The 26,026-nt window shown below is 43.0% G+C and overlaps 2 protein-coding genes across 4 annotated transcripts; both read left to right on the forward strand.

The window, feature by feature from the left end:
• The first annotated feature begins 366 nt into the window (after positions 1 to 366).
• On the forward strand, positions 367 to 7,920 carry LOC109904753 (uncharacterized). 3 transcript variants are annotated; one of them, XR_004203080.1, is made up of 3 exons: positions 367 to 5,846; positions 6,752 to 6,878; positions 7,092 to 7,920. XR_004203080.1 is itself a non-coding variant. In XM_031790415.1 (3 exons), exons 1-3 carry the CDS (start codon positions 5,772 to 5,774, stop codon positions 7,274 to 7,276), a joined length of 387 nt encoding a protein of 128 aa, XP_031646275.1. In that variant the 5' UTR covers positions 4,221 to 5,771; the 3' UTR covers positions 7,277 to 7,920. The 3 variants fall into 3 exon arrangements, 1 of the variants encoding a protein (XP_031646275.1); XM_031790415.1 differs by having other exon boundaries at positions 4,221 to 5,846; XR_004203079.1 differs by having other exon boundaries at positions 367 to 6,878.
• Positions 7,921 to 15,477: 7,557 nt separating this feature from the next.
• On the forward strand, positions 15,478 to 25,486 carry ankk1 (ankyrin repeat and kinase domain containing 1). Its single transcript, XM_031790416.1, has 8 exons — positions 15,478 to 15,800; positions 16,084 to 16,366; positions 16,583 to 16,734; positions 18,788 to 18,846; positions 19,025 to 19,180; positions 22,757 to 22,869; positions 23,386 to 23,416; positions 23,777 to 25,486. Exons 1-8 carry the CDS (start codon positions 15,616 to 15,618, stop codon positions 25,045 to 25,047), a joined length of 2,250 nt encoding a protein of 749 aa, XP_031646276.1. The 5' UTR covers positions 15,478 to 15,615; the 3' UTR covers positions 25,048 to 25,486.
• The last annotated feature ends 540 nt before the right edge of the window (positions 25,487 to 26,026 follow it).

Consider the following 26,026-nt stretch of genomic DNA (forward strand, 5'->3'; position numbering starts at 1 on the left):
GGTTTTCCCTGCAAGGCAATGATGTTAAGCAAAAGATATTGGTAATAGATCACGGTAATGGCTAAAGAGTGATTTTCACTGCAGCTTTTGTTCTGAGGCTACTAATAGGTTAACAGTAGACTAGTGTCCTTATTGGCAGATGAATCATGATATTGTCTCTGTTAAGGCTGGAATAATTGCTAGTTATTTGCTACAGTTTACAACACATTCGGGAATTAGAGTGCATTCCAAATTAGTTTCTTATTAAAAACGTGACATAGTAATGAATATTGATCTGTTTGGGTCGACTTAATGAACCCAAGCTGGATATTTCGCCATGCATGATTAAACATTTCTGCATTATGTTGATTGATATTAACCATCTTCATAGGAAATTATTTCCAATTCGTGACATCCAAAAGACGATTGACTCAGATTTATCTCCTTGTAGTGCAAGCTGAAAATGGAGACCTGCAAGGTTATCCCTATCCGTCACCGCCAGCAGCAGCAGAAGTTCCAGTCTCAATAGAGTCTGTGTCTAAAGAGCACAACAACAAAGGTCATGGTGGAGCAGTAACAATGCCCACAGAGAATAGCCACCTCCAGACTGTGGCTGTAAGTGCATCCCCAGGGACAGATTTGTTCCATACGCCACATGAAAGGCACAATTTCACGAACGCCACAACTGCTGAAGATGCAATTGCTACTTCATCAACTGGAGTCTTTGTTTGGAAAGAGGGCTCCGATTTACCTATGCCAGCTGAGGCCACTGAAGCAAATCTCACATTGATCTCTAATTATGAAGCTGGATTTGAATCGATGAAGAATGGCACCGTGATGCCTGTGGTTCATTTGTCCAAAGGCGTGGAGGAAGAGAAAGAGAAAGCCTCAGAATTGCCGCTTCACTCTCTACTTGTTAACAGGAATCAAAGAATCGCTGAGTCTATCACTCTTATGTCCACACGACGGAGGCTGGGAGTACCTATGGTGACTGCCACTCGTCCTCACATAATTGATAACTGGGCCAAGTCAAATGACAATGAGGAAAAACGAGGCCAAGACGCAGATGAAAATGGGATTTTGGAATTGAGTGAGTCAGAATCCATCTTGCATGACAGAAAGGAAGTTTCTTTGACTACGGAGCGCGTGATGACAAACATGTGTTTGAATTGCCTGCAAGAAAAAAGGCCATCGTCAACAGAAGAAATGGCTGTTCTGTCTGCGTTGTTCGACCGAGGCAGCTCACTCAGTCTTGGAGGAAATGGAAATATGCTTACTGTAAACTCCAGTCACCACAAGGCCTCAATGCCGAGCTCATTTGAAGCGACAACAAAGAAACAAGAGGACAGAACAGTATTATTTGATGGTGCCAAAACATCCAAAAAGAGCACATTTGATTTCTCTGTAAATCTTTTGGATGGGCTAGATTATGAGTTCATACCACCCCTTTCCTCATTAAACTCTGAAATGAATCTCAGTAAAACCATGTTGAATGATTCATTTGCTAGTACATCTTTCTCAAACTCGGGAACGATTGAAGTCAAGGCAAACACAACCAGAACAGTGTTTCTTACTTCAAAGGTGGAAAATATGACAGTTTCCAGATTGAGTGATATTAGCAAATCTTTTGATAAAAGGTTGTTATCAACAACCAGCATGCCTTATCCTTTAACTTCAGAGATCTTTCACACTTTATTATTATCATTGAGAGATAAAGAAGAAAATATATCTGGGAAGACTGTGAATCTCAGAAACCAGTCAAAATTGGTTTCTCAAATCCAAGATAATTCATCTGTAAAACTACAAAACATATCCTCCGGTTTACGACATAGTTTTCTTGGCAATCACACATTGGCGGGTGTTGACATTACAAATAAGGACACAGAGTTTAGTTTAGAAGATGGGGGAAGGGAAGAGCGGGAGCATGCTGTTGGGCAAGTTATGACAATTCCTCTCACCAATGCTCCATCTCCTTCTGTCCATGTTCTCTCTGACCAGAACATTGAAAACAGTGGGGTTAATGACCCCATCAGTGGGGCTAATGACCCCAACAATGGATCAATGATAAGTGGTATGCTAGACTCGTTTAATTCTCTCTTTAGTCAAGCTCGTGAAATAATCACAGCAAAAAGCCACACCACTGACCACATTGACGTTTCAGCCTTGCCTATGAGAATGCCATCAATCGAAAGCCAAAGTGCAACAACATCCTTCCGCTCTACGAGGCAGACCACGGCAGCTGTCAAAGTTCCTCCTGCCTCTCAGGCTCTGACAGGGAGTGCGAAATCTTTGATGTCTGTGTTGAGTACCACTGGCTACCTGCCAGCACAGCCCAGTGTTCTGTTCAAAGAGCAGCAGCCTATGAGCCTCCTGCCAGACGTCCCTAACATGCAACGTGCATCTGTAACTATGATGAGAACATTGTCCAAAAAGCCGTTTGCCGACAATGCAAACGGTATTGATAAACGGACTGCGCCTCCAGTTGTTTTGTCACAGACAGTGAAGCCAAGTGCTAAAGTAAATGCTCAGTTGCCCAGAACAACAGAGAAAGGACTTACGTTTTCCACAAAGCGTATTTCTGAAACCACAAGTAAGTTAGACATTTATGTGTCCACCATGATGACGACAAGAACACACGTCGATGTGAAAAGGTCAACCGAGCAAAGACTTGCCGTAGGTCGCGGTGACATCAAGTCGAGTGGTGACACCTTTCGAATCTCTGCCGACAGTGCTGGGAACCTTGAACCACCTAAAGAATTGAAAAATGTGAACATACTAAAGCTGAAAAACAACAGAGGACAGGAGTCTGACTTCTCTCAGCCTCAAGGTTCTCTTGAGGAGGTGACAGAAATGACAATGGACAAGAGCAGTACTGTTCACCATGGGATAATGAAAACCACAGAAAGGCTGGCTCGAGAGGAAAAACGCACCTCTCCAAACTTGTCTCCCTCCCATCTTTTAATGAAACTGTTGGGAGCAACGGCAAGAGACATTCATCGGGCTGAAAATCTCTCTGAATCGCTGGAAGACGAAAATAAGTCATTCTCTAGCCAAGCGCCAAGTCATAAAATGCCAGTGCAGACTGTGATAACCCCAAGCCAGACACTATCACGAATGGTATCTTTTAATAAGAAACCACATATTGTGTCTAAACCACAGCAATTCTCTACCCATAGGGTCACGCTTACAAAATATGCCGATGCGTCAACAAACCATAAGCAAAGCAATCAGCAAAGGCACTCAACAAAAGGTAAAAAACAAGTGTTTTTGACGACTTCCTCGCGGAGCACAGGCCCTCCAAATCAAATCAGAAATGTGAATGTAACATTTGACGTCTCTCCAGAGAGTGTGAAATCAACATTTTCTACACCTGACAGTGTTGGAAATCTGTTTTCACTTACCGCTGCAAAATCATTAATCCCAGTTGGGCAGTCAACTATTCAGCCTAATATTGCAGTAAAGACATCTACTTCCCACACATCAGTAATTCAACATGTTTCAGCTCAAAAGCATCACATAAGCATTTCGACATCAACAACATCAGGAAACTCAGTCTCTCAGTCCATAACTGTTGGAAAACATCTACAGCGTGTAGGACCGGCGACACCTCTCTTTGACATTGTTAAAGAGGACGTCATGACCTCTGACATCACTGAAGCATTAAAGGGGAGCCACCTTGTTCCCCTCTTACCGCCTCGTCCGTATAATGACACATCGACTAGTCCACCCACCGACAATTACTCGCCCACAGGGCCACTTACCGCCAGCCTGGCTTTGCATCATCGCCAAGGGCAATCTTCTTCTGAGATAATGCCTTTCGGCGCTCCATCTCAAAGCCAATGGGACTCGTTTACAGATTCGGAGGAGAAAGAGGAACGGCATTCAAATGCCTCACATGCTTCTGCCGATAACGAGCAAATAAGCCCTTCAGAGGCTCCAATAGTGCATGAAGTGAAAAGTGAGCATTCTGGGTTTAGCACATGGACGGCGCCGTTCGCTACCGATAGTTCTGCCACCAGCCACATTAACTTAACTCAATCACGACCTGATGAGACCATGGGATTGAGGGCCAAGGAACCCGCCCTGCCACGTGCACTACTGCACCAGACCACTAATGGGGTTGGGAATGACCATGCTTTGTCTGGAGTAAGTCCAGCGCATGAGTCTGGTAGAAAGCTCCTGGGTTCTGGGAGTGGGTCAGATCCATTGGCCTTGCACCAGAGAATTGGGTTATCATCCCCTGATCTCCTCACTGGGTAATTATCACAGGATATTTCATTTAATTAACAAAATAATGTATTGTGATATTAAAAAGTGCATTCTAATATTAACATTCAACATTAGTTAGTCAAGTTATTTGAATTGAATTGGATAGGCGGTAACACTTTACCTTAAGTTAACTTAACTATACCTATGCGACTACACAGTAATATAGATCTTTTTTTAAACATGTATTTGCATCACAAGTGCTTTTTTAATTCATAGGCTTCATGTTTGTTCTAATCTGTTTTCAGATTAGCGGTCATTTCCGATGATATTTGTGCCACTGGAAACTACACGGCCGAGATGAACTTGAACCTGGAGCGCGACGTTCTGCCCGGAGACTTGGTCCCGGCTCTGGGGATTCTCCACGTGGTCATCAACCTGAAAACCAACAACAGCCAGGTGAACCTAGAGATAAAGTCCTGCTGTCTCTCGCCCACTGTTCAGCTTGATGACATCAACATAACCTGTTATGTGTTTTCCAGGTAGGTGTTCATATTGTTGTGTTTCATATATGGAATATCTCCAGCAGCCCGACTACCAACAGCTCCAGAATGGGACTAAACTCTCAATGCTGACTAACATTCCAATCAAGTCAAATAATGTCCTGGAATCAAATTGATCCAGGTTAGCAGGCATGTGTTAAATGTTGGAATATTTTTGTTCGCCGTATATAGACGGCACCGCCCAAGGCTTGCTTGCTGATGGTCTTATCGCAGTTAATTAAGCAGCATTTCTGGGATGGATGGCAAATTAAACATTTAGAGAGAGCAGAGCGAGAAAAAAAAAGAAAAGAAAAAACTCATGTCTACCAACAGTAAATAAACTCTTTAGCTGTGGACTACCACCACTTCCTATATCTGAACAGGGACGTTTAATTTACTTGGAAAAGTGTTGACAAGGAAGAGGGGTGTCTTTTTAGTTAGGATGGGGATTGAAGGACAGTGAAACATGTCTCCTTACGGTCAGGTTTGCTCCCAGACCAATCTGAACTCCGCTTATGTTGGCTGAGTAGCCTATCATTTCCAAAGATCCATCTTTTAAGTCTGATAAATCCCTGAATTAGTGCTGAATATGCTTTTATCAAATGACTTGTCTTAAAATCATATGGCATAAACACATCCTCATCAGAGTTTTAGGAGAGGGGGCATTTATGCAGACTCATAACCTCAAATGGCAAGGCCTTCATGATCAATATGAACAGGAAGTCAATGATAACCACCAACTCCATTGTTCCACTCTTCTTTACTTTGTGTTGACTTGCGGTTGTCGGAAACATTTGGGACCTTTGCTATTTGAATTACACTCACTATCAAATTCACTTCAAAACAAAGTTCGGTGTCGTTCCAATCAAATGTCCTGTGAACGTTTTTATGCTTCTGTCGACCGACACTCAACCCCCCCTCTCAGTCCCACAGTTGTTGTGATTTGTTGTGTGAACTTCCAGGTTACCGCTGAACCCGCGAGGAATCAGGCTGTTACCCAGCATCCTGTCAAAGCGCGCCAGCTTCACCATCAGTCTCTTCCAGATGATTAATTACTCCATGGCATACCTACACTGCGATCTGAGCATCTGCCTCAGGAACCATACCGAGTGTGAGAGGGTGAGACTGGGATGCTAGTAGTAAGGGCGAGGCAATTTTATCGCATGCACCGATCAGTTAAGGAAGAGGTGGGGAGTATGGGATGTAGGAGAGGGGAAATTGTGTGGGTTAGACTACGGTTCGGGCACACAGGTCTGAATGCCAAGTTGTGGATGATGGGGAGACATGAAACAGGTCTGTGTGATGTGTGTTCAGTGGGGGAAATGGGGGAGCATGTGTTGATATTTTGTGAACTGTGTGACGTCGACAGGGAGAATTTGTGTGAAAGAGTTAGAGATCCTGGACAGGGTTGGGGCTTTGGGTGGTGTAGTGGGAGGAGGAAAGGGGAGGGAGGTGGTGTCTAGGGCTCTATTTCACTTTTCTTAGAGCCATTGGGGGAAACAAGGAGACTTACTGAGATACTGAGATGGAGATGCCCCCCCCCCATTGGAATAGCTGGAGATGGAACATTCTCATAAAGCTACATTTCTTTCAATTTCTATTGTTTAGCCTGTAGCCTAGCCTAGCGAGCCGCCTTCAAGTTGATAATAGGCCTTTTATGTGTTGTTTAGTATGTTGCCTAGCATTAGATCTAGTGTGCTGCCTTCAAGCTCAAAATAGGCCTTTATGTGTTGTTTGAGGTATATAGCCTTGCATGTAGCCTTCAAACTAAAACCTCACTATTGTTAGAAGATTAATTATGTGCTGTATAAAATTATTTATTTCCAGTGACATTGATATCAAACAACAACAACAACAACAACTGAGGCAACATGTTTGAGGCATGTTAATAACAGAGGAGTGATGTACACTACACTATGCACCTGGAAAGAGACCCGGAAACATCGTAATTACCGGTTATCTCCTCCAACTCATCGTTTTCCACACACACACACACGCCATGTTTTTCTCTGTTCTGACTGCAGCAGTGTCTTCAGCACAGAGACCTCTTCTCTGAAGAGGGTCCAGAGGCTATCACCAATCTGAGGAACCGCATATCCTTTGGTCCCATGTTGAAAGGAGCAGAGAATTCTTCTCTCCCGGGGGAGATGGGTAATTATTAGCGCGACTAAGTAATCAAATGTGACCAGTCTTGATAATACGCTCAAAAGATCCTTATCAGAGAAGAAATTAGTGCCTGCTGTGTGTAGACTGTTGTGCATCACAAATGGCACCCTATTCCCTATGGGCCCTGGTCAAAAGTAGTGCACTATATAGGGAATAGGGTGCCATTTGTGACAACTTGTGTTACTGTATGCATTTCAGATACAGCAGCTGAGATGGAGATTATGCTTGTCATCCTGGGGATGGTGGTGGGGTGTTCGCTGATGACAGGGACCCTGCTGCTTCTCTGGATGGCCTATAGACGGCGGAGGGCCGATTGGATGGTTTACTCAGAGTCCAGAGCGTGCTGCGGCTGCCTGCGTAGAGGAGACATGATCTTACCATAGCCAAGTAGGAGACAATGGTCAATCACGTCATCCTGCAGACCAGACCAGACCCTGACCAGAATCAATCCAATTCACTCCTATCATACGTGACACCCGGGCCGAGCTTCTGTGGTCCCATATCTCACTCCCTTCACCGTCGCAGTGAATGCCTTACCTTTACACTGTAGTAATATGACACATAAACACATGTACAGAACAGATTACCTGATGGTCGATTATCTTGGTCAATTTTTTTGCATGGTAACAATTGCTAATTCACCAAACAACTGTGCACAGTGAAGATGAATTGACGATCAAGAGTGTTTTATGATCATGTGAATGCACCATATTATTATTTCTAGTCTCTTGTACTAAGTCCTCTAACCCTGCCACTATCTGGAAGTAATTGTTTGTTAAAAAAAAGTTTATTATCCTCTCAATGATTCTCAATCATCATCTCAAGCATGACGCATATTATCATACCAATTCTGGCCAATTGCTTTTAAAAACAATACAGATCACGGGCTACTTTCACTAAGACACCAATGACACCGACAACTTATTAACATCCCTGTCTGCACTACTTCATCATGCACCATATTACCTCAAATGCTACAACAGTTTGTTCCTGATTTGCCACAACCTCAAATGATTAAACAACTTCCACAATGCTCAGATGGATGACTGGTCCTTTCATACACATGCATGAATAAATGCTAATTAATATCATTGTATACAAAGCTCATATACAGTGTTCACTGTAGCATTGCCAACAGAACAGAATATAAAATGTGTTGGTTCGTAATACATCACTTCTTAATTGTGTTTGGGAAAGTAAACAGAGTTGTGTCCCTGTGCACACCATGTCGATGAGATACAGGTACCCAACCAATTAGAGTGCAAAGGAGGAATAGAAGCCAGGGGCCTTACCCAATCAAATCTCCTTGCATGAAAAAGCTTGTTTTAGTGATTGATTGAGGTTTGAGTGTCTATGGACACACCCCTCAGGTAGCCTCTTACGACTCTGCTCTCTGCGAGATTGGAATAATCATTGGCAGATCCCATTGGTGGATCGTTCAGAAGGCAATCCCAATAGTATGTTAGCAAGCTGCATTGTAGCCAAAATGTACTTTTGTAGGATAGCCGGAGGCAAAGTCTGGTCAGAGGGAGGTCTGCCATGGATGCCCTGGTGACAGTTAGTACAGAGATAGCCAAGGCCCTGAAAATAAAAGGCGTGATGAATGTTGTGTATTTTGAAAAAGCTTACAATACCATGTGGAGGGACGGGTTGTTGATAAAGTTGAGTGCATTGGGCATTGGGGGACGTCTGTATAACTGGATCATGGACTTCCTTTTTGATCGGGTCATACGGTTGATGGTGGGGTCAGAATTGTCCATGTGGTTTGAAGTGGACAATGGTACTCCTCAGGGAAGTGTGGTTAGTCCGGTGTTGTTCACCCTGATGATAGCTTACATATTTACGGAGGTGGTACAGGGTGTGGCCTTGTATGCTGATTTAAAAATATATATATATTTAACCTTTTTTTGACCAGGTAGGCAAGTTGAGAACAAGTTCTCATTTACAATTGCGACCTGGCCAAGATAAAGCAAAGCAGTTCGACACATACAACAACACAGAGTTACACATGGAGTAAAACAAACATATAGTCAATAATACAGTAGAAAAATAAGTATATATACAATGTTAGCAAATGAGGTGAGATAAGAGCAAAAAAAAGGCCATGGTGGCAAAGTAAATACAATATAGCAAGTAAAACACTGGAATGGTAGATTTGCAGTGGAAGAAAGTGCAAAGTACAGATAGAAATAATGGGGTGCAAAGGAGTAAAACAAATATATACAGTAGGGGAAGAGGTAGTTGTTTGGGCTAAATTATACTGTAGATGGGCTATATACAGGTGCAGTAATCTGTGAGCTGCTCTGACAGCTGGTGGTTAAAGTTAGTGAGGGAGATAAGTATTTCCAGTTTCAGAGATTTTTTGTAGTTTGTTCCAGTCATTGGCAACAGAGAACTGGAAGGAGAGATATACCTGCTGGAGCGTGTGCTACAGGTGGGTGCTGCTATGGTGACCAGCGAGCTGAGATAAGGGGGGACTTTACCTAGCAGGGTCTTGTAGATGACCTGGAGCCAGTGGGTTTGGCGATGAGTATGAAGCGAGGGCCAGCCAACGAGAGCGTACAGGTCGCAGTGGTGGGTAGTATATGGGGCTTTGGTGACAAAACGGATGGCACTGTGATAGACTGCATCCAATTTATTGAGTAGTGTGTTGGAGGCTATTTTGTAAATGACATCGCCGAAGTCGAGGATCGGTAGGATGGTCAGTTTTACAAGGGTATGTTTGGCAGCATGAGTGAAGGATGCTTTGTTGCGAAATAGGAAGCCAATTCTAGATTTAACTTTGGATTGGAGATGTTTGATGTGAGTCTGGAAGGAGAGTTTACAGTCTAACCAAACACCTAGGTATTTGTAGTTATTCTAAGTCAGAACCGTCCAGAGTAGTGGTGCTGGACGGGCTGGCAGGTGCAGGCAGCAATTGGTTAAAGAACATGATTTTAGTTTTACTTGTATTTAAGAGCAATTGGAGGCCACGGAAGGAAAGTTGTATGGCATTGAATCTCGTCTGGAAGGTTGTTAACACAGTGTCCAAAGAAGGGCCAGAAGTATACAGAATGGTGTCGTCTGCGTAGAGGTGGATCAGAGACACACCAGCAGCAAGAACGACATCATTGATGTATACAGGGAAGAGAGGCGGTCCAAGAATTGAACCCTGTGGCACATATGGAAGAGACTTGTTGAGTATATTAAAATTAATTGTAGGAAGGTACTGAACCTCATGAGGACAGTGGCAGGATTTGATAGGGGGTCAGATAGATAAACCCGGCTGTGTATGTATCAGGCATTGATCGGGCAAAACGGTACTACAGCGCCTGGATAGGATACAGTCAAGGGCCCTGAGATCGGGGGGCAGGTAGCCTAGTGGTTAGAGCGTTCGACTAGTAACCGAAAGGTTGCAAGATCAAATTCCCGAGCTAACAAGGTAAAAATCTGTCATTCTGCCCCTGAACAAGGCAGTTAACCCACTGTTCCTAGGCTGTCATTGAAAATAAGAATTTGTTCTTAACTAGGCAAGTCAGTTAAATAAAGGTAAAATTAAAAAAAATGTGTGTTGGTGCCTTCAGGATGACATCTGTTGAGGCATTTCAGGTGGATAGTGGGTAACTGCCACTGAGGACAAGGCAGAACAAACTTGCATTAGTGTACTGGATGAGATTTAAAGGGAATTCAGAAGGACATCCTGAGGTCACGGTAACTGGGGAATGCGGGGAGTGGGTAAGAAGAGGGTGTACAGATGGACAATTGGGCAGAAAGTGGTAGAATATGGACTCGGGGAGAGCGAGATAGGGCCAGCAATTGGAAATGTTCCTCCGTGGCTGTTTCTGAAACCAAGTGTAGATGTGGATATTATTGAGGGTAGGAGAGAATGGGGTGAGACGGTGTGTGTGTGGAGAAATATACAGTATAGATTAATTGGTTTTATTTATTTTTTAAGGATATATACAGATGGTTCAAAGGATTCAGTCAGTGGTAGGGTAGGGGCATGGGTGTACATCCAAGATTTTAGTGGTTAACTGATTATGTGTCAGTGCATGATGATAGGTTTGAGATGCATGGAGGAGGTGAAACCACTCAAGAGTGGAGATCTGTTCTGATAAGGCTGCAGTGTTGAGTGGTGTGGAGACGGGCAAGGTGGATAGGGGAGACTTGTTTGTGGAGATCATGCTGTTAATGGGATTGGAGAGGATGGGTGTGGTAGTAAGCTTTTGATGGGTTCCTGCCCATGTGGCTATGGAGGGTAATCAGAAGGCTGATGTGGTGGATAAGTGTGCGGTGAGGAGAGAGGGGGTAGATATTCAGGTCACGTTGGGCCGCAGGGAAGTTAAGTCCTTGATCCGGGCAAAACGGCTCAATCTTTGGCAAAGGGAGTGGGATGCTAGTAGTAGTTTATCCTGTGCATCGGTCAGTTAACCTGGGGAGTATGGGATGTAAGAGAGAGGAAGTTGTGTGGAGTAGGCTATGGTTCAGGCACGCAGGTCTGAATGTCACGTTGTGGATGATAGGGTCACATGAAACAGGTCTGTGTGATGAGTGTTTCTTGGGGGAAATGGGGGAGCATGTGTTGATATTTTGTGAACTGTATGACGTAGACCGGGAGAAATTGTGAGAAAGGGTTAGAGAGGCTGGACAGGGTTGGGGTTTGGGTGGTGTAGTGGGGGGAGGAAACGGGAGGGAGGTGGTGTCTCTTTCACTTTCTTAGAAGAACAGGACTAATGAAGAGAATTTAATGTAGGTAGGCCGTGACTGGCGTCACACTCCAGTACAGTAGGTGGCGGTGTATGCACCTTAAAAGTTGGATGCAAATGTAATCTCTCCTCCTTCAGTCGTCTTCTTCTTCTTCTGTGGACTTTATATGGCGGTTGGCAACCAACTTTAAGATGTATTACCACCACCAACTGGACTGGAGTGTAGACCTCAGTTCATCTTTCAATCACCCAGGTGGGTATATGAGCCTAAAAACCAATGAGGAGATGCGAGAGGCGGGACTTGTAGTGCGCAAAGTTTCAGAAATAGAATCAAGTTCTATTTTAGTGCCTGGCTATGCAGACACTCATTGACGTGCGCCAACAGTTTAGATGAAATGATTGAATAACATTTTTTTATATATATATTTTTTTCTTCTAGCAACACTCGCTCACGCAACGCTGGCGGTGTGGTCAGCATATAGCGTTAACGAGCTAGCGTTGCTAACTGAGATGTTTTATAACAAAAAGGCTGAGGTGACTCACATTTGGCGTACTGTAGTTGACAATTTGAGCTAAATGGGTGTCTCAAGTAACCTGGGGAATCTATATAAGGCAGGAGAGTTCATTTGTGGAGTATTGGCAAAATGTACTATTTCAAAAATATATATAAGAGTTTGGACTTTGGACTTTTATTACCTACCAATTGACAAAAAAGTCCCGGAGGTAGCAGTATCCCAAAGAAAAGCTATTTGTTTTCTCGTTGAGTTGTTTAATGATAGGCCTATCACTCTTCATTATTTTTTCTATTAATAAAGATGGATCACATTGTATCTGTCTCTCATGCACACACCCCTTTCAAATTAACAGCTGCCATGATCCATAGCATCCCGTTGTGAGACAAAGTACTCAGCCAGAATTGCATAAAGCATCACTATGATGTGTTTACGCTCTCTCCCTGGACAGGCAAAGATTTCTATAAATGAAAAGCAGCCAATAGGCAGACGTCGCCTTTGAGATACAGTAGCTCCGTGTGTAAAACACAGATCGCACACACACATGCACAGCGCATGCATGAACACACACGCACAAAGGGAGACCAGCGCAGACAGCCTGGAGGGAGAAGATGCTGAGCAGATTTAGGAGGATTGTGGGGAAATTGTGTTGAAGAGGATTTGTTTAATAATTTAAAAAACTCCTTAATGGCGTCTTGTAATTGAAAGGGTGCGCAGCTGGATTCATAAAAGGAGAAATAGTCTCAGGATCCCAACCTCCAGGCATTTTGAGACACATGAGCCCAAGTCCAAATGAATCAAGGAACTGTTAATACGAAAGCTCCTCAAAACTGCACTGCAGGGAAGGAGACGGATGCGAAAGAGAGACGTAAGGGAAGACGAAAACAATCTGAGTGTGGCGGAGATTTGGAATGTGCTTTCAGTAGTTCTGAAATATCCTGAAGCTGAACATATGATCATTTTGTTTTGTTAACGTGTGATTTAAAAACAGCAGGAGGTCATGGTGTACAGTACCACAATGTATAGGCCTCGAAGCAAACCCCATGCACATGAATGATTCATAAGATAGGCCTACCAATGTTACATTTCTAAATCGTTCACAAAGACCCACTCTGTCTCAGACAAATATACCTTGTAATAGTTTACAAGAGTGCAAATATGATATAAATGTGCAAGCCATAACCAGAACAACACGGGTGATAAAAGGGTAGCTCGAGGAGGATATCTTTATTTTATCATTTCCCTGAATTGACTTCACATGACCCCCGGGCCACTCATAAAGGATTCCTGAAAGATAGGCTAAACTAATGGAGCAGAAAGGTAAAGACAGAATGTTTGTGCCAAATGTCACCCTATTCCCTATTTAGTGCACTACTTTTGACCAGATCTCTATGGGCATCCCCTATTAAGCCCTGGTCAAAGGTTGTTCTCTATCTAGGGAATGGCATTGTTATGATGAAATTGTTATGATAGTCCTCCTGCGGCGGCCTCTGCTGCATCACCCGAAAATCTGAATATTCAGAGCACAATGATGTGCAATTTGCCCAGCGCTGTATGTGCTGTCGTCCAATTAGTTCCCAGGCATGTGCGTATAGCTTCCGTGGGGACTAATCTTTTGACTCTGAGTGCAGTTCCTCTGAGCACAGAGAAGACAAGTGTCATACAACTGAAACACATCTCTCTCTAGGAGGATTCCAGACAGGACGAGTTTCACAATGTGACATTGTTTTTGTTCATTGTGCAGAAGAGGCCCCTGCTATCAAGGATGACTATGCATGTGAAGTCTGTATAATATGAGATAATGCTTCGGTGTCCTACAGGGTCTGAAAAATCATAATGAGCATATATGCTCTCTTTAACAGGCTTTTGAAAGTCATTTTCAGTTGGTCCAAGAAGCTGACTCTTCAGCAAGTAGTTCATGTATCATTACAGGACAAAATCAATGTTTGATCAGATGTTTTCTGATTTCAAACGTTTTCTTCTGATGACGTACTTTGACGTCCGAGGCCGTCTGTTTTGTATAACCAGCGATATGACACAATCCAAAAATAAGTGGAAAAGAGAATAGCCATATCATTTCCAGATGATCTTTTCCATAGCTGGAAAATGTGAATGAATCTAAACATTGGACCACTTTTCAGATGAAAACAGCAGATTTGTTTGTGTAATGTTCCGTCAATGCTGTGTCATCATTCAGAACATGAATTATGGCTTAATTTCCATAATCGTAAAGTAAAGTATTGCTGGTAATCCAGTGTCAAGTCAGGCAAATTCTTTCTGCTGTGCACACAATTTCTCTTAACCCCCTAAGGTCGATGTCCTCGAATTAACATAATACAACAATTCCCATTCAAATCTGTCAGTTTAAGCTAGAGATACTGTATCAGTTGTTCTGCATTGGATGCATCTCAATCCACCACCTCCGCCTATGTAACACTTCCGCATCTGCAGTGAAGGGTGAGAGGTGTTTGTCAGACCATGCGACATTCTCACAAAATCATCTATAGCTTCTGAACGGCCTACAATCTTTTATGACCCACCAATGGAAAGATGAGACTCTTACGAACATGATGGTGTTCTCTGTTTTCCTCCACAAGTGCATTGGGACTCGTCTGAAGTCGGTACAGCCGATCTGACAACTTCTGTCTGTAGCGTCCAAACAGCTGGACTACACACTAATATGACCCCTCTGTGTAAAGGTGAGACTCTCACCAACACGTACTTGTCGGTTGTTTTGCTCTAGGGAAGTATACAGTATGTGGAGACTGTTTAGGGGAAAAAAACAAGGTGTTAAATACATGTAAAAAGGAAAAAAACAAATATATATATATATATATATAACATTTCCTGATCTTATATCTTTCAGATTTAGGATAGACACTTCAGAACAAACTTCCTCTCGATTTTTGGGAGGGAACTATCTTTTGTTCCATGTAGTGAATCGTTTGAATGGGCAAATTGCAGTAAGGCCAATTATCAAATTTTTATACTTCAAGGGGTCTTAAAATTATATATCAAATATCAAAATTATCGTAAGGATGACCTTCTTAAAACAATTAAAAGTACAATTTAAAAAATACCCATCATTATGGATGTCTCTATTGTGATTGGTTGATACCCTGTCAAACACTGTCAAACACTCATGCGCAAAAGCTCATCATAGCACTTGAGTGAGTATATACACTACAGCATTCCAGGTATCAGAGCTATCTGCTTTATCAGGTTTCCTTCCTGCTCTCTGGTGGGAACCTAAGCAATTTTCTTGGCAGATAGCGCAGTGGAAACCGGTCTTGTTACATTGCTATGAAAACAAGCAGTGACATGGCTCCTCCCACAACCCACAGTAAAACCACAATCGAGTCTTAGACACACTTGTTTGCTGCCTCGCCTCCTCAGTAGTTGTCTACACACTTCATGGACAAGGGTGACCCCGCGGAGAAATTATTCTGAGTTTGTGTGAGATTTGAGGCGGTGTTGTGACACACAGGAGGAGCTCTGCCACCCCCCCCCCCCCCCCCCCCCCCCATGGATCGTGTTGAAGGGGGCCTGGAGAAGTTCAGGATCTTCAGGAAGGATGACTTTGAGGCTGACTGGATTAAGGTGACAGAACGCAGCTTTGGCCAGGTCTACAGAGTGAAAGTCAAGCTTTGGAGGGAAAAGTGTGCCCTGAAAAGCTTCAATACCACCCTTACTGGCACCAGTCTCTACAGGTATGGTTAATGTGGCTTTATTACAGGCCTAGAAGAGATACTCTAGATCAAAGCAAACATTTCACAGAATAAATCACATCATTTTTTAATGGAATAACAATCACTAAAAGGGAGCACATTTGGGAGTTTGGATAATTAGCAGTTTGCCGTAGTGGTCTAATTACTGGGAAAATAAGTGTGTTAGATTAGAAAGGTTGAAAGTGACAACAAAAATCTTTGGGCTGAGGCTGCTCAGGTGTGTAAAAAAACCTCCTCCTTACACTTATCTTTTCTTTATTTGTAGGAGAATGATAGAGGAAGCATCCAAGATGGAGAAAGTGACATTCAAGTACATTGTGTCCATCTACGGGGTGTGTAATGACCCTCCCTCCATGGTGATGGAGTACATGAGTAATGGCTCCCTGGATCGTCTCCTCACCAGCCACGTGTTGATGTGGCCCAAGAAGTTCCAGATGATTCACGAGGTCACCATGGGCATGAACTTCCTTCACAGCATGAACCCTCCACTTCTCCACCTGAACCTGAAGCCTTCAAACATCCTTCTAGACGATCACCTCCACATCAAGGTGAGAATAGCTCCACAGAGAGACTGGTATGCCGTTTAAGCAGCTATTCCTATTTTTAAAAAGTGTAATGAGCGAGACGAGGGTCCTTAATGATATCTTGACTATTTTGTTAATTAGGCATGCAAACATTAAAAAATGTAGGGTTATATCTGAATAAGAGTTCAGTGGTACGTACACAGTAATGATTATCTGTCTGAAGAAAATTTCCCTTCAAAGATTTCAGATTTTGGCTTAATTAAGTGGGAGGAGGCTGGGAACAAGAAGGAATTCATTGAAAACTTGACTGCGAGAGGAAACATTTTCTACATACCTCCAGAGACATTCACCCTGTGCCCTGAGCATCCGGGAACCAAGTTCGATGTTTACAGGTGAGGTAGTTGCCAAGGGCAAATTCCTACAAACTCACACATAGGCCCACTATAGAACAGTGTTAATAGGCTAGTTTTCTCTCTCTCTGTAATAGAAACATTATGAGTTACTAACTAGATATTTAAATAATTTGTTCAGTATTTGATCCTAAAGTCATCGATTTTTTCAATATAGTTTCTAATGAGGTATAATCTTTGATAATGTAATTTAGATTTAATGTACTCTGAACAAAAATATAAACGCAACATGTTTAGTGTTGGTCCCTTGTTTCATGAGCAGAAATAAATGAGCCCAGAAATGTTCCATATGCACAAAAATGTTCCATATGCTCAAATGTTGTTCACACATTTGTTTACATCCCTGTTAGTGAGCATTTCCCTTTTGCCAAGACAATCCATCCACTCGACAAGTGTGGCATATAAAGAAGCAGATTAAATAGCATGGTCACTACACAGGTGCACTTTGTGCTGGGGACAGTAAAAGGCCACTCTAAAATGTACAGTTTTGTCACACAACACAATGCCACAGATGTCTCAAATTTTGAGGGAGCGGGCAATTGGCATGCAAGTGACTGCAAGAATGTCCACCAGAGCTGTTGACGGATAATTGAATATTAATTTCTCTACCAACATCATTTTAGAAAAAATGGCAGTAGGTCCAACCGACCTCACAACCATCCCGCCCACATTCGGCTTTCTCACCTGATACCAGCCACCCGGACAGCTGATGAAAATGTTGGTTTGCACAACTGAAGAATTTCTGCACAAAGAGTCAGAAACCTTCTCAGGGAAACTCATCTGCATGCTTGTCGTTCTCACCAAGGTCTTGACCTGACTGCAGTTCGGCGTTGTAATTGACTTCAGTGGGCAAATGCTCACCATGCTGGAGAAGGGTGCTCTTCACAGATTAATCCTGGTTTCAACTGTACCGGGCAGATGGCAGACAGCGTGTATGGTGTTGTGTGGGCAAACAGTGTGCTGATGTCAACATTGTGAACAGAGTGCCCCATGGTGGTGGTGGGGTCATGGTTTGGGCAGGCATAAGCTACGGACAACAAACAAAATAGCATTTTATCGTTGGCAATTTGAATGCACTGAAATATCTCACACATTAAGCATGTTTGGGATGCTCTGGATTGACGTGTACGACAGCATGTTCCAGTTCCTGCCAATATTCAGCAACTTTGCACAGCCATTGAAGAGGAGAGGGACAACATTCCACATTCTGATCAACTATATGCGAAGGAGATGTGTCGTGCTGCATGATGGTGGTCACACCAGACACTGACTGGTTTTCTGATTCACGCCCCATCTTTTAAAAAATTTCACTAACAGATGCATATCTGTATTCCCAGTCATGTTCAGCTATGAAAAGCCAACTGACATTTACTCAAATCAAATCAAATTTATTTATATAGCCCTTCGTACATCAGCTGATATCTCAAAGTGCTGTACAGAAACCCAGCCTAAAACCCCAAACAGCAAGCAATGCAGGTGTAGAAGCACGGTGGCTAGGAAAAACTCCCTAGAAAGGCCAAAACCTAGGAAGAAACCTAGAGAGGAACCAGGCTATGTGGGGTGGCCAGTCCTCTTCTGGCTGTGCCGGGTGGAGATTATAACAGAACATGGCCAAGATGTTCAAATGTTCATAAATGACCAGCATGGTCGAATAATAATAAGGCAGAACAGTTGAAACTGGAGCAGCAGGTTGCTGTTTTTCTTAGCCACTGTGCTTCTACATCTGCATTGCTTGCTGTTTGGGGTTTTAGGATGGGTTTCTGTACAGCACTTTGTGACATCGGCTGAAGTAAAACAGGTTTTATAAATACATTTGATTGAAATTTGATTGATGTGAAATCCATAGATTAGGGCCTAATAAATGTATTTCAATTGTCGGATTTCCTTATATGAACTGTAACTCAGTAAAATCGTTGAAATTGTTGATGCTGCGTTTATATTTTTCTTCAGTGTTATTAGATACATGGAGAAAGAACCACATTGAAGTTATCCTGTCCGGTCAGAGAGGTCTTACGTGTTCCTTGTTTTAATTTAGCTTCTCTATTGTGATGTGGGAAATCCTGACCCAGAAGAGACCTTATCAAGCTGGGAAACGTGAGTAGTGGTAATGCATTCTGATTCAAGTATCAGATTTTCAAAAAATCAAATCACATACACAGTAGTCTTTGACAAAGATCAGGTAGTTAAACTATACAAGCTTATAACCACATTGAGAGGTCATTTTTGAAAATCATCTCTCATCTGACAAAACATATAACTTCCTGTATCACAGGAAGCAGTACAACGACAGTCCTGATGAAGGTGTCATCGGGTAGAAGGCCAGGCTTGGAAAATATCCCTGATGACAAGCCACAAGAATGTGAGCAGATGGTCACAATAATGCAACAGTGCTGGGATCAGGATCCCAGAGAGAGGCCAGACTTCTCAGGTAACACTTCACCTGATTCCAGATCTGTTTGTGCTGTAAAATACTGTAGAGTAGAATAGATGCGTTATTGTCCATTTGGTTAAAAAGAAAATTAGTATTCTGCTTTTTTCCCTACCTCAGACACACCCACATGTTGAGAGGCACATGGTCAGCCATTGTGCAGTGCAAGATGGAGAGATATTTTTGGGGCTACGTGGCTTACTCAATGGCATAATGGTAATGATCTGACACCAGCAGCCCTCCAGTAGCCAATTCAGCTCACACTTTTCCATTGCCCGGCCTGGAGGGCCTTTTCAGGGCCCCCTGAAAAGGGGGAGAATAGCCACCCCTTGTTATGATCAGAAACAGTATAGAAACAGAATGGCCACCACTTTTTAATCAGAAAAAGGGAAGAAATAAATTATGAAGGGCCTCCTTTGTTGTCTCCAAGTGTCATAGGCTTCCCTTTTCAAAGAAAAATACACCGTTTATTAAGCCTATAGCTATACACATTACCCATGTGGTTGCTCCAACACATTGTTTCTTCAAAACAAGGCAAGCCCATATGTTGGAGATTGACACAATATGGCTGAACATGTTGTGTGGACTTTGTTCAGTAAACGATCTTACACTGGCAGAGGCCCAGTGGCGATTTTAGCATTTAAATGTTGTTGGGGCAAAAAATATAACATTTAAAATTATGCATGCCTGCTGAGCCACTACACAATACAACACTAAACAATACATTCATTGCACTACAACCGTAAGAAACGGTGCCCACAAACTATTAGGGCCTACATAGTCCCAACAGCAGTCCCAACACCTTACCACTGCTACACCTGGCCATCAGCGGAGCCTTGTCTAGCAGCGAAACAGTTCATTCAGCCTCATTTACTGGCTTTTAAAAAAACATAACTGATATGGCTGACTTGCTTAAATAAATGTGGTTTCTACTGACAATTGAGATGTACAATCTATGGCATAAGGGAATGAGGAGCAAATAAGAGGCAATCCGTAATTTCGATTAAGACATGAATGAACGAGCCAGGATGGACGTAGTCAATATAACTATTTGTTCATCACTTTTGAAATGTACAGCAACAGAATTCAGAACATGTTCCGTTCTTACAGAAATCTCCCTGTACACCAAGTCAGAACTGTAGGATAAATAACGGGGGCATATAAGCAGACAATGAAAGCTCTTACAATATTCGATGATTCCGTTTCTCTAAAACAGACTATAGGCTACATGTGCACCACCAAGTCAGAACAGTAGGCAAAATTAAGATTATTAGCGTGAGGTACATGGGCTACTAACAGCTTACTACAAAACATACACTTAGTATTACTTTCTTAGCTACAGTATACATATCTCCCTGGCATATTACATAATTTATGCAGGAGCATACAAAACATTTTTGGACTCACCTTGTGCTGTGCTCACTTCCTTCCAAACCACTCATCGTTGAATTTGCAATTTTCAACTTGTTGTGTAATGTTTGTGTCAAATGGTCAATGAGCACCAATACATTTGATCTATCATTTCTCTTCATTATTTGACAAGAATTTAAAAGGATTTGCCATTAGATATTTAACTTGATTCATGATGAAGACTCCTAGCTAAGATTTGATGATGTTAACATGATCAGTCCAATCAAAGCTACTGTATATATATAATGTGATTTGATGTAATTTTATCTGTGGCCAATGACCTTGAGCCTTCTTTGATGGACACTTCTAATGTAACTCTATGTCACCACCCAAAGGGCTAGAATTTTCGAGGTCTCCCCTTAGACTTTGCGGTAACATAGTCTCCCCATGAGTGACAGAACACTGAGCCAATCACGGTGCAACGTTCCATATTTTCTGCTGGGTTGCCCCACCACCACAGAAAGCACTGAGCTAGGCTGAAACACCTGCACGTTGGAGCTGCTTAACAAAAAAGAGACCATATTTGAATGCGGCTTTATTAACTTAATGATTTTTTTAACGTTGTTTGCAAACTGATATGTGACATGTATTAATGCCAAAATAAGATGCAAAACAGGCAAACCCTAAATGTGGAGCTCTAACCCAGCTGCCCTGAATGACGGGTCACCAATGCTGAGGCCAGATCCTCAGACGGGTTGCAAAGGGAGGGTATATTACTGGTAACTTTGTCAATTTCCAGTAAACTACCAGAATGTTGGTAACTTTCAAGGATGATATGGAATTTTCATCACATGACATCAAGTGGCCTTTTTGGGTACTTTAGATTATCATAAGGGTCTTTAATTAACTTTGTCCCACTGTGTGGCCTTATCTGTCCCACTATTGTTTGTGGAGTTATGCTCTGATGAAGGTCGACTGACTGAAGGCTTAAAATAAATGTGCATCTGACTGGAAGTTTCTCCAGTTTTGTATTTTGCCTCCAGCACCTTCACTATTTGGTTTTCACATGTAAAATATATAAAATTATAAAATAAGACGATTTTAAAATAAAAAATGGAGCGACAAAGCTGTAATGGAAACAGATATAAAAAAAATGAATACTTTATATGAATGCATTTTTAAAAAAGGTCTTAAGGTACAACATTTTTTATTTTTATTTAACTAGGCAAGTCAGTTAAGAACAAATTCTTATTTACACTGAAGGCTACCCCGGCCAAACCCTAACACGGACAATTGTGCACGGCCCTATGGGACTCCCAATCACAGCCGGTTGTGATACAGCTTGGAATTGAACCAGGGTTTGCAATGATGACGCTAGCATTGAGATGCAGTGCCTTAGACCGATGCTCCACTCGGGAGCACTTAAATTACCATAGATTGCCATAGATGTCCTGTTAATTACCAAAATTACAGAAAATTATGGTAACTTTGGTAAATTACCGGTAGACATCACTCAGATCTGAAATGCACAGCACTCAGTAACTCTGCATCTGTTTCTGCATGAAGATCATAATTATCCTGTCCAGGGCTTGTACTCTGACAGCTTTCTGATTGTAGACTTTGAGGAGTCTCAGAGAGACTCGGAGAGCACATGCTCTGTTCAATGTAATGCTCACTGATGTGAGATGCCTTATTGTAATATTCTAAAATAAACTCAGATAAGATTGGATCATTTACAAAAGCTGCAGGCAAGCAATTAAGGCAAAGGATTAAAGTGCCATGTTAACGAATACTAATAAACACCATGTGTATGCATACACTGCCGCATCGAAATGAGCAACATTACTAAGCAATTTTCCATATTACAGCATTATTACGCATAAAAATAGGTTAATTGCATTCTACTTCACATGTCATAAAATGGACACCGTAAATCTGTATGACCAAAAGTGTGCAATCGTTTCAGGGTAATTGTTCTTCAGTGCCCTTTAGTATTGTGTTGACTACAGCAGTTACTGTATAATATGAAAAGTTTTAATAAAACTACAGTGCCTCATGGATTCTACAAACAGAATTGTAAAAAAATTGCATACATTATTCACAAGTTTACACATCTTGTTAACATTTTGAGTATGACGGATGCATGCACTGCATCAATCAAATCCTTCTGAATTTGAGAATATGTTTTTAATGACCAAACCTCTTTGTCTGTTTGTTTATTTCCAGACACTGTTCGAAAGACAGAAGCTCTGAGCGACATCCTGGGAATAGGTGGATGTAGCAACGGGGATAAGACACACAAACCTGATTATACCATGCTGTCGCCCATCTTCAGAAGAGTGAGTGCTCAGTGCTGCATCCTCCATCAATGTTGAGATAACAGATACAGCATCCACCATCAATGTTGAGATAACAGATACAAAGCTCTCAAACAAAGTCTGTCTGTCTATCTGTCTGTCTGTCTGTCTGTCTGTCTGTCTGTCTGTCTGTCTGTCTGTCTGTCTGTCTGTCTGTCTGTCTGTCTGTCTGTCTGTCTGTCTGTCTGTCTGTCTGTCTGTCTGTCTGTCTGTCTGTCTGTCTGTCTGTCTGTCTGTCTGTCTGTCTGTCTGTCTGTCTGTCTGTCTGTCTGTCTGTCTGTCTGTCTGTCTGTCTGTCTGTCTGTCTGTCTGTCTGCTTGTCTGCCTGTCTCTCTCTGTGAATGTATGTTTTAAGAAGACCTTGCCAACTGTATGGTTCTATAATGTATGCGTCTTATAAACAGTTGTCATTAGCCCCATTAATAACAACATTAACTTGTTGATGTGCTGCTATTATGATGACGACCTTTAACCCTTTTTCATTATATCTCCATTAAGAAATCCACGTGCTCACTCGCCAACCCTCCAGGTGAGTGCATGGGGAAAACTCATGTTCCGTGTGTCTCAGTGCTTCTAGGGCTGACATTTAAAATGCAATTCTCCCAAGTGTTTTCCACGTATTGAAAACTGGAGAAGGTGTAGCTTTGGACCATGTGAAAAAAATGCTTATTTAGCTCTAGCTCTGAACAAAATGCGTTGGAGGAAAGCCATGTCTCTTTAGACAAAGCCAACTTGTATGCAAATGCATGCACTCTTCAATTAACCATGGCTACTGCCACAATCAAATGAGGCAGCAGACATATTGTTATACTGTATCAGATTGATTTGCATTGGCAATACCTCTGCCTCTGTGTCTTATCTGGTTTATGTTGCTTTTTTACATTCACAGACACGAGCAACACCAGGGATGACATTCTCAATAGTCTATCAAGGAAAGACTTTGAAAACTTCAGACAGGCCCTTAGGAAGGAGCATGTGTCTATGCTCTTCAAAGACAACAACACTCTTCTCCACTACACAGTGGTTAGTGGTGACACAGAGAGTGTGAGGCATGTCTTGAGTCTTGGTGCGGAGGTAAACTCACAGAGCGTCAGAGGATACACCCCTCTCATTGTGGCTGTGCTCCACAAGTTCCACGAGATATGCTCCTTACTGACGGAGCACGGGGCAGATGTTAAACTTGGAGATGGGGACCAGTGGACTCCTCTGCACTTTGCCGCTCAAAGCGACGACAGCAGAGTTGTCCGTCTGCTACTGGACAGTGGCGCCCAGCCTAGCGTTATGGAGAAAGCCGGGTGGACGCCACTTCACCTGGCCACTCAGAACGGCCACGAAAACGTTGTGCGTCTCCTCCTGACGCGGATGGGAAGCGCCGAAGAGCATGAGGAGGTCCACGGGAGGACGGCGCTCCACGTGGCGAGTGTGTACGGCCACCTCGCCATCGCCAAGCTCCTGCTCAGTAAGGGAGTGGACCCCAACGGGATGGACCACTCCCTGACCACCGCTCTACACCTGGCAGCCGAGGAGGGCCACAACAGGGTAGCCAGGCAGCTGGTGACAGCTGGTGCCGATGTCAACTCCCTGGACAGCCGGCACTACACCCCATTACACTTTGCCGCCCTCAAGGGACACACAGGTATCTGCAGGCTACTGTTGGGCAACGGGGCAAATCCCGACCCCAGGACCCTCCAGGGTTGGACGCCCATGCACTTGGCGGCGCTGAAGGGCCACGCGACCACCGTGCTGGAACTAGAAGCCCACCAGTGCTCTATGGACCTGCCAGGAAAGGGTGGCTGGACACCCCTCCACTTGGCCTGCCACCACGGGCAAGAGGAAGTGGTGTCCAAGCTGCTGTCGGCCAAGGCCAATCCCGACATGGCAGAGGATAGCGGCTGGACTGCGCTCCACTTGGCGTGTAACGGCGGCCTTTTCTCCAGTGTGCACCAGCTCATTTTGCATCGGGCCAACGTCAACGCTCTGAACAAGAGCCAGGCCACCCCATTACATCTGGCTGCCCAGAACGGCAGTGTTCCCATTATCAAAGCCCTGCTAATGAACGGGGCAGAGAGGAGTAGTAAGGACTCGACAGGCTGCACTGCCCTATCCCTGGCCAGGAAGTGTCAGAAAGAGGAGGTAGTGCAGCTACTGGAGGACAGTTAGTGAGCCTTTCACACTACTGTGCCGAACCGAGCCGCACCAAACCAAGCTGTACTGAGCTGGTCTGGTTACATATCCACCGTTGTTGCTGGAATTGTGCTAAAAATAGTAATGTGAGAAGAAACTATCCGAGCCAGTACAACTTGTTTCGGGTTGGCAAGATAGTGTAAATAGGGTACTAGAAAGCCAACAACGGCGTGTTGAAAGATAACTCTGGACAGGGTAACACTGATGTCAGGCTTAGTGACTAAGAAGTACAGTACATCACTGTTGGGAAAAGTGTATTGATGCTCTATTGATTTATGTCTCTACGGTATCGACGCTGTAATTAGGAATGTTATTCTGAAAGCTCAATATTATATGACATTGTTATGTTAATTTAAATTGTAATGATGACCTTGTTGTCTGTTGTCGACATCTATAAATGTAATTATGACCATGAGTGGATTATAAAATCATTTTTTCATTAGCTGGCAAATAGTGAAGGTTTTTCATTCTACTCACTGTGGTGACCAACCAAGAGCACTATATCTTGTGCAAGACTAAGCTGCCAGGTTGACACATTATATTGAATAGAACTGAAATGCATTGAGAAATATATTTCCACATACTTATGTTCCCATTTCCATGGCACAGGTGACCAAACGTAAAAAAAAAAAAAAGTTTTTAAATTACTCCAGCATAGTAGCCATGACCATACCGTAACATATCCCATGAGTCATACCATATCAGATCTGTTGTGTCTACTTAACTTAATGCTTCACTGACAGGTGGAAGTGACTCGAAACCTGTGTGCAATGGAATCGAAAACCCTCCCACAACGTGTATCTCACCAGAGAGGAATGATATCAATGTGAAACATTGCAATCATTCTCATTGCCACCCTCCCCGCGAGAAGATAACTCGTTTGACAGCATTTCTCTCTCCCAAAGCAATATGATGATCTCTTTCTGACACCAGTGAATTTCTCCCTGATCTGCAG

Source organism: Oncorhynchus kisutch, linkage group LG15, assembly GCF_002021735.2.
Source record: "Oncorhynchus kisutch isolate 150728-3 linkage group LG15, Okis_V2, whole genome shotgun sequence".
In the NCBI taxonomy this organism is placed as follows: Eukaryota; Metazoa; Chordata; class Actinopteri; order Salmoniformes; family Salmonidae; genus Oncorhynchus; species Oncorhynchus kisutch.

What these genes read in the sequence shown, in the direction of transcription:
- LOC109904753 (XM_031790415.1), top strand. Translation starts at nt 5,772, where the DNA reads ATGATTAATTACTCCATGGCATACCTACACTGCGATCTGAGCATCTGC. An exon ending in ACCATACCGAGTGTGAGAGG is followed by an intron (nt 5,847 to 6,751) that starts GTGAGACTGGGA and finishes TTCTGACTGCAG; the next exon opens with CAGTGTCTTCAGCACAGAGA. An exon ending in TTCTCTCCCGGGGGAGATGG is followed by an intron (nt 6,879 to 7,091) that starts GTAATTATTAGC and finishes TATGCATTTCAG; the next exon opens with ATACAGCAGCTGAGATGGAG.
- ankk1 (XM_031790416.1), top strand. Translation starts at nt 15,616, where the DNA reads ATGGATCGTGTTGAAGGGGGCCTGGAGAAGTTCAGGATCTTCAGGAAG. An exon ending in ACTGGCACCAGTCTCTACAG is followed by an intron (nt 15,801 to 16,083) that starts GTATGGTTAATG and finishes CTTTATTTGTAG; the next exon opens with GAGAATGATAGAGGAAGCAT. An exon ending in ACGATCACCTCCACATCAAG is followed by an intron (nt 16,367 to 16,582) that starts GTGAGAATAGCT and finishes TTCCCTTCAAAG; the next exon opens with ATTTCAGATTTTGGCTTAAT.